This window comes from Urocitellus parryii, chromosome 7 (assembly GCF_045843805.1).
Source record: "Urocitellus parryii isolate mUroPar1 chromosome 7, mUroPar1.hap1, whole genome shotgun sequence".
Taxonomy (NCBI): domain Eukaryota; kingdom Metazoa; phylum Chordata; class Mammalia; order Rodentia; family Sciuridae; genus Urocitellus; species Urocitellus parryii.
The window spans coordinates 131,315,788-131,323,986 of record NC_135537.1 but is presented as its reverse complement, the minus strand read 5'-3'; the positions used below and the strand labels follow the sequence as shown (position 1 = coordinate 131,323,986).

The 8,199-nt window shown below is 47.3% G+C and overlaps 1 protein-coding gene across 2 annotated transcripts; it reads right to left on the bottom strand.

The window, feature by feature from the left end:
• Positions 1-1,272: 1,272 nt before the first annotated feature.
• Positions 1,273-7,374, bottom strand: LOC144255814 (polyunsaturated fatty acid (12S)/(13S)-lipoxygenase, epidermal-type-like). Of its 2 annotated transcripts, none has more exons than XM_077800759.1 (14): positions 7,240-7,374; positions 6,646-6,860; positions 6,364-6,432; positions 6,156-6,278; positions 5,783-5,886; positions 5,436-5,596; positions 4,478-4,621; positions 4,164-4,373; positions 2,991-3,077; positions 2,618-2,787; positions 2,394-2,516; positions 1,831-1,930; positions 1,558-1,725; positions 1,273-1,452 (listed from the first exon to the last, which is right to left on the bottom strand). In XM_077800759.1, the coding sequence occupies exons 1-14, from the start codon at positions 7,372-7,374 to the stop codon at positions 1,273-1,275; spliced, it is 1,989 nt and encodes a 662-aa protein (XP_077656885.1). The 2 variants fall into 2 exon arrangements, with proteins under 2 accessions (XP_077656885.1, XP_077656884.1); XM_077800758.1 differs by having other exon boundaries at positions 6,364-6,445; positions 6,659-6,860.
• Positions 7,375-8,199: the final 825 nt, after the last annotated feature.

Genomic DNA, 8,199 nt, shown 5'->3' with positions numbered 1-8,199 from the left:
AAAAAATTCAATGCACATGAAAGAGGGGATTTGTTATAAAAAGCCCTTCTCCTGCCCCTCCTTCCTGGCCATCATGAGGGGAGCAGCTTTGCTCTGCCATGTGCTACCCACTATGATGTTCTAGCTCACCACAGTCCCCAAATGGGGGGGGGATCAAGTGACTGTAGACCACAACCTCCAAAACTGTGAGCCTAAATAAATGTTTCATCCATTTCAGTTGTTCATTTCTGGTATATTATCGTAGCTACAGGAAGCTAACACAGCCCCTAATGTGCTCAGTTGCCTGGGAAGACTGTCTCAGTAAGAGTGGTTGCATCAGCATCTCCTGGAAATGAAGGTGAAAAAAATTGAAGGCCAGACAAAGGACTTCTCCACTGTACTATGCAAAAGACATGAGGACACCTGCTGAGAAGATTTGGGGAGAAGATGGGGTATATTCTGGAGGGAAATGGAGAAAGAAGTGATGTGCAGGAAATGGTAGAGCTAGGAGAGAGTACTGAGAGGGTATGGAATAATGTCTTGAGATGGGGGAAGACACAGTTGGCAGCCCCTTAATCCTTGAACTTCTTCTCCCTTGACTTCTGTGATCCACATTGTCTGGCTTTTCTTCTTACCTCCCAAATTAGGTTCATTCTCATTTCCTAGCTTCACTTTTCCCATTTAGATCCCCATCTATGAGTATATCCCAAGCTGTCTTTGGTGTCTACTCATCTATTTTTCCCCCTTGTTCATAAATCCAACTCATATGATTAACACCGTAGACCTTACCTCCCGTCCTTCTTCAACTTGGTCTGTCCGATTCCCTGATAATTATTTTCAATAAGAGTTCCACCATTACCTCAAATTAACTTGGCTTCCATTCTGTATTTCTAGCCAGTAATACCTAGTCTGAAATTTTCTGTTTGATCTTTAACTTTCCTCTTTCCTCTCCACTGATAGTCGGGTAATAGGACTTAAGGACTAACAAAACCTCTAGGCAGACAAGTCAAAGATTGAGTCTATGATCTTTGTGGCTATCTGCAAATTCTACTATCATCTACCAAGTTATAGAACTTGTAGACATTAAGGCAGGCAAGTACAGAAGGTCCCAGGTTTCAATGTGCAATGGGAACAAGCATTGTTTATTCCCCAAATTATGTGATGGGCAGCTTCAGGCACCTTGACAACACAGCTTTTGGGGGCAGCTGTTTAGCAGAGAACATGGGCATGGAGAACAAGAGTACAAGGGTGTGTGGGGACAGTGAGCTTTGGAATCGAAGTGGGCAAGACCTCTCAGATGGTCACACTGTTTTCCACCATGCTGGGTTGAAGGTATTCATAGGGAAGTTCCAAGCCTGCATTCCGGGCCTTAATCTCCCTGTCCATGACAGCCAGCTCCTCCTGGAATTGCTGCAGCACAGCCTGGGCCCCAGGGCCTGAGAAATATTTCTCCTTATGCTGCCCCAAGGCCACCTGAGAAGAGAACAGGATGGCTCAGCTCCTTGGGCCTCTCAGCCAAGACTACTGCCCCTCCCTCTAGCTGTCTCCTCCCCCAGAACCCAGGCATCTGTTTCTAACCATGACTGGCTGACGTCTGCCAAGGAACTTGATGAACGTCTTCTGCATATGGGCCTGGTGGAGATCAGGCAGTGAGTCTACTATATCCTTCTCTGTCACAGCCTTGGAGATGGGTGGAGGCTTCCTCATGGTGCATGGGCCATTAGGGATCCAGGTGTACCAGTCTAGCTACGGATAGAAGAGCCACTCAGAAACCCAGGTTAATGGCCCAGGCATTTAACTCCCCTCATATTCTAATCCCAGGAGTCCCTGGGGCATGATCCCACAGGTTACCTGTCCCAGGTGGGCCGAAGCATGCTGACCAGTGCATGTGAAGATACACATAGTAACAAAGTGGCAGAGTTGATCCAGGGACTCCAAGGAGAGGGGGAACCTGGGTGAAATGAGAATGAGAGAATTTGAGACCAGGGCATGAGGCAGATATTTGGACCTGAGGGAAAGATATTCAGAGATACATTAAAGAATTTCCTATGGACCTGGACTCTGAATTCTATGATTCACATAAAATGTGAACTCAAATAGGATATACTTGGGATAAACCTTAGAGCTATGGGGGAAAGAGTAGAAACAAGTAAGAAAAAATATCTAACAGAAGTCATGTATCTGATTTTGGAGAAAGTTCTTCATGCATAAGGAGTAAAAGAGTATATGAGAGGATGATAAAGGAAAAGAACTGGGAAAATCAGGAGTGATCATTAAGATTTCTGGATACTGTGGAAAAGTCCAGGGAATTCTCAGGGTCCTCAAGAAAGGGTGTCTTATGGTGTTGTGAGGCAGGGAAAGTTGACAGGTGGGTGGGTGTTGACACAGGTTACTGGGGAGGATCCAGGCCTTACCCCCCGTCCTGGGCACCCTGCAGTCCAGTTTCAGTGATCTCTCTGCACCAAGCCTGCAGCTCTGAATCTTGCTTCACGGCTTTATCACTCTTATAGAAGAGTCCCACCATCCCATGCACATACCTGTTCCGCAGGGAAAAGGTTGTTGTGACTCAGCCAGCCAACGGAGGACCTTCTGTACCTGTGGTCCCCCCTCGTTCTATCACTCTCTGTATCACCCTCACCTACTGATGATTTCCCACAGCCTGAGGGCATCCTGGCCATAGAGAGAAGATTTCACATCCAGGAGCCCACGGTCAGCCAGGTCATCAGGAGGGCAGAAGGAACGGTAAGTCAAACAAGCTGTGGCTCTCTGGAGAATGTCCACATGGCCTCCACTACCTGTACTCACCACCTGAGGACAAACCTAGTATTAGCCAAACCAGGTGAAAAAGCGAGGGAGATTTAGGACCAGAAGACTCTTCAGGTATGAGACAGATTAGGGAGAGGCCTTTAGTAGAGAAAGCAGATCATGGGGGAAAAATGAAAGAGGGATATAAACCTTGGGATTCTTCCAACATCGAACCTTCCTCCCTCTTCATCCATCCCTTTCCATACCAGATCAAAAATTCCATATTCAGAGACAAGATTATTCCGGGCCAGGATGTTGATCTCCATGGTATAGCGAAAGTGGGGGATCAGGAGCTAATGGTAGAGAAAAGAAATGGAAAGCAATCAAAAAGAAATGGAACGCTCCCAGGGTCCATGTCTTTCGAAGAGTCATGTGTTGTCTCGACTTTCTCACCTCACAGTTTCCGCTCAGCCCACACCAATCAGGTTTCTTGCACCTCTGCTTCCCTGAATAGCATTTTTCAGTGTATCAACCACTGACTTCCATGTTGACAAACCCAGATATGCCTTCTCTTTAACCATGTGGGCTTCTCAACAGCATCAGAAACATATAATCCTACCTCCCTGTTGAAACCCTGTCCTCTGACGGCCATGAGTTACACACTTTTCTTTTTTTGTTTCCCCCCACCTCAGTGGCTGACCCTTCTCTTGCTACTTTTCTCACTCTACTTCTTCCTCTGAGGAGTTTCTAAAGGTTGAAGTAATCTAGAATTATATCCTGGGTGAAATGTTCTGCTGTGGCTACAAACCACAGAGAATCTTCCCTAGTATGATGGCTTTAGAGACTTCTGTTTCCTAATAACCCTAAAATCTATATCTTCAATTTTTCCAGGAATTCCAGGCTCATATATCCATTGCCCTCCTGACATTTTCAAATGAATGGCTACCGGGATTGGAAACCTTGCAGGGTCAAAACAGAGCCTTTGCTTCTTCTCCCCACCAAGTAACATGGCTTCCTTGCTTATTTTTTCTCACTTACTTGTTCTATTACACAACACTCCAATCATTCACACCTAACATCCACAATTATCCATGCTCCTTTCATTCCTCTCCTTTACAGATTGGACTTGAATGTCCCCATCCCTTTCTACCCTTGACAACCTCCTCAGTCCAAATATAAACTCCTTTGTAAAACCTATTCTTATCTTCCCCACCTTATAGCAAGTGTGTGTCCTGGGTATTTCCATAGCAGACTGTGTGTGTGTGTGTGTGTGTGTGTGTGTGTGTGTGTGCATGCACTCGCATGCACATGAGCACGCACACATAAACTAAGATTGCTTCTAATATAATATGCTACAAGGTTAAACCCTGGGCCTCAAAGGCTAGGATTGTGAACTATGAACAACAATCAAATGCAGAATGACACAGATGCTAAAATACCTTGTAGATAGGATGCAGACTGGGCAGGCTCCTCATTGTGGCCACAGAAATAACTTCAGCCATAAGATGTCCCCTTAACAGATGTGACTGTAACTGGTGCAGCTGGAAATCAGAGCTACGGACCCATGTCTTGGCTAGGAGCCAGGCCATGGGAGGATCCGAAGGCAGGAAGAGCAGAGGTGGGGGGCATCCATGTCGAGGTGGCTGGAGCTAGAGAAGGAGGGAGAATGGGAGCTAAGAATTATGTATCTAAGTCCCTAAATGGATCAATTCTAAATGGATCAATGTCTAGAAAGACACCTGGGTCCTCTTACCTGGATAACCATGGGTAAGAGTCTTCCATCAGGTTGTAGCTTCAGCATAACCAAAGGGGCTGCCACATATTGTTGCTTAAAAATGATCATGTTAGGTTTGACCCCATCCAGCAGGGTATAATCAGCTTCAAACAGAGATCCAGCCTGTAGGGTCAATGTCAAGGACACAGAAAGGGGTTGGAGTCATTCTGAACCTGCCCTTCTCTCATTTCCCAAGGTGGATCCTTCCTCTATCCATCCAGGCTTTTGCTTTCAGCACCAATCACTTTCCCCAGAACCAAAGGCCCGAATGAAAGTTTTCATGACCAGTGTCTTCCACCAGACTCCAAATCCCCTGAATTGACTCTCCACCATGTGCCACACTCTCAACTATTGTCTTCCTGCTTCCTGGCTTTAGTCAAATGGGGCACAAAATATTTCCTTTATCCCTTCTTTTAAAATGTAAGTCTAGTTCTTCAAGGCTTTGGTCAGTCTTTTTGCTGTTTCTCTTTAGAAGCCCAAGCTCCTCCCTGAGACTGAGGCTCAGGTCCATCTAATTACTTCATTAGAAGAAACCAGGAAGGTGGGGATGGAAGAGAGGAAAGAAAACGAGACACAGGAGGGGATTATACAGATCATGGTTCTCAAGCAGGAGTGATGCCCCCCTCCCCTCAGAACATTTGACAATGTCTAGGGATGCTTTCAGTTGTCATAACTACCAGGACAGAGGATGCTACTGGCTTCTAGAAGGTAAAAGTCAAGGGTTTCTACTAGAATCCCAAAATGCACAGGAGTCCTCTACAGCAAAGAATTATCTGGCTTACAATGTTAATCATGTCAAAGTTGAGAAATTCTAAGTGTACGTGAAAGAGGGTACAGATAGTGGAGGTGAACATGAAAGAGATAAGGGGAGGAAGAGATGGGAGGAATGGGAGGCAAAATGGTAGGGGGATGGCTGGGGTGGTGAAAAGCACAGTACCTGGAGCTCTTTGTTCAGTTGAGTTCGTAACTCTTCCATCCCTGGAGGCAGCACCAGCCGGGCTGGGAGACTCGTAGAACGCCTCAGGAGCATGGGGTTTGCACCATTGAGGAACTGGTATCCAAAGAGGTCATCATCCTTCCAGGAATCACAGACCCGCACTGAGGACGTCAGTTGGGGACATGGTGTGAGCTCCTCATTGCACTGACATCAGTCTTCTACCCTCTATCACCCCTCTTTTGTCAGATCCCCGAGCTGGAATATATATATATATATATATATATATATATATATATATATATATATATATATATATATATATATATTAGTAGGTTGTGGTAACTGACCTGCCAGGGCAGTCTTTCCACGTGGGAATATTTTTTTGTAATCTTCCAGTCTATGTACGCAATTTGCAAGATCCAATATCTCCTTAATGGCCAAGTTCTTCAACCTGTGTAAAGAATGACATGCAAGAAGAATAAGAAAAATCTCACAGCCTGGGAAGAAAGTGCCCAACCTCAATCCAGCACTCTCTTTTGAGATACTAGGGGATTGAATTCATGGTGCTTTACCACTGAGCTACATCCCAAACCTTTTTATTTTTTTGAGACAGGGTCTTGCTCAGTTGCTGAGGCTAGCCTCAAACTTGTGATTCTCCTGCCTCAGTCTTTGGAGTAATTGGATTACAGGTATGGGCCACCACCCAGACCTGGCACTCACTCTTTTGTTAGAGAGAGGGTGAAATCCAAATCCTTATCCTCTAGAAATCGTTCATTTCTGGGAAGGTCCCTCTGCGTCTTCCCTGCTACAGGCAGGATTAACCCATCCTTCCAGGAGCCCCACCTGGAGGAAGAACATGGAGTCGGGAGTAGGTGGAGCAAGAGGTTTTCCTAACTGTAGTAGGGATCAGAAGCTTTCTGGGACTCACCGATAAGCCTTCCTTCTGTCCTCCAGCTCCTGTTCCCTATATTTCTTAAACAGATTCTGGGGGTCATCACTCACGGACCGGGCTGGGTAAGGGGGAAACAAAAGACAGGCGTCCTCCCTGGAACCCCCCTCACACTCAGCCCCACGGCAGGGCCTTTCCATCAGTTCTCTTCCTGAATCCCATTCTTGCATTTCTTACCTCTGCATCTTTCTCCTCTTTCCCTTTTATATCATAGCATCCCCTATCCCGACCCCCGCTTCCTGGAGGAGTCACACCCTTTACCCAGAGCCCTCACCCGTGCCTTCGGGTAGACAGAGAATCCTATCGTCCTGGATCCAGCTGTAGCAAGGGAAATGGACCTCTCCTTGGGTCCCTGGGCCCTGCACCGTGATCCACTTGCAGAACCAGTCAAAGTTCAACAGGCTTTTGTGCTTGCGCAGCTTCACCAGCAGGAGGCGCCCCAGGTGAAAGGGGACATCGATCTCCAACTCCGTTTTCTGTGGAACAGAACATTCCGCAGAGGCAGGTTATGAGGTCCTTAGCGAGGACAGTGGAGTCTGGATGCTTTCGAGGAAACTTGGCTTTGTTTGTCCCTCGGGGGACACCCAGGGAGAGACCTGAAGCAGGTGGCGGTGGGGAGGAACAGCTAGCTCTGCGGGGCTCCAGCCTCCAGCCTCCAATAGCATCTTCCCTATTCCTTTCACCCAAGCAGAGATACTACTCGATTCTCTCTCTTCTCACTTTCCTTTTTTTCTATCAGGCACCCAACCCTCGCACCATCTCATTCCCTGGCCCAGCTTCCCCTTGCTTCTGGCCTGGGGCTCCAGAACGTGCGGGCTGCTCCTCCTCGCCCTGGCTCCCAGGCTCTGCACTCACCTTTCCCCGCAATGGCCTTAGCAGCTTCCCCAGGTCCGCCTCCCCGTGCTCGCCTACTAGCCACAGCTGCACCAGGTTGGTGGAGCCCGCCAAGAGCGAGTCCCCGGTGGCGACGCGGATCACATACTTGCCCATCTTGCCTGAACCAGGACAGGAACCTGGAAGAAAGTCAGCACTTAAGAGGATCTGAGACCCAGCTCCCAAGGCACCACACCCAGAGGAAAGCCCCTATTGTGTGTGGGTTGAAAGGGCTCCTCCTCTCACCTCTCCCACTCAGATGCAGGTATCTGTTTCACTATAGTCTCTGCACCCAGGGTTTCTCCCAGCTCTCCTAGAAGTACAATGTTACCTTGCAAGCACTCCCTAACGCCCAGCCACGCAGAAGATGACAGCTAAATACTAGAATCACCCCCCCAACCTAATTTTGATGTGAAAAATCAATGAGAAAGCAATGGATCTTACAGAAGAGAGAGAGAGAGAGAGAGAGAGAGAGAGAGAGAGAGAGAGAGAGAGAGAGAATCTTGAAGTGTGGGAATGTTTTTCAGTGGAAAGTGAGTAAGCCATCTTGGCAAAGATGCAGAGCTTTGTGTTGAGGTCGAATACAGGTAATGTTGCACAGCTGAAATAGGTATGTTTGTTGTCCAGATTCAGGAGCCAAGAGAGGGAGTTTGGAATTCCCCTTCAGGTTGAATCATGAAGTTTCCATTGGGTTATCCTGAAACAGGGTTTATTTGAAGCTTGCACCATAGGCTGAGTACCCTTAATGTGCCCCATGTGTATGCTCCCTTCAGAACTAATTCTTTCCCAGCCTGAGTCCCAGGTTTTGGTCCTCCTCATTCTCATCCTGACAAGTGCTGCCCAGGTACACATCTCAACTATTCCATCTTTGCATGTCCATGCCTACTCTCCCAGCCCTGAGCAATCCTGCTCATCTGGGCTTACTATTCCCTGAACTTCCTG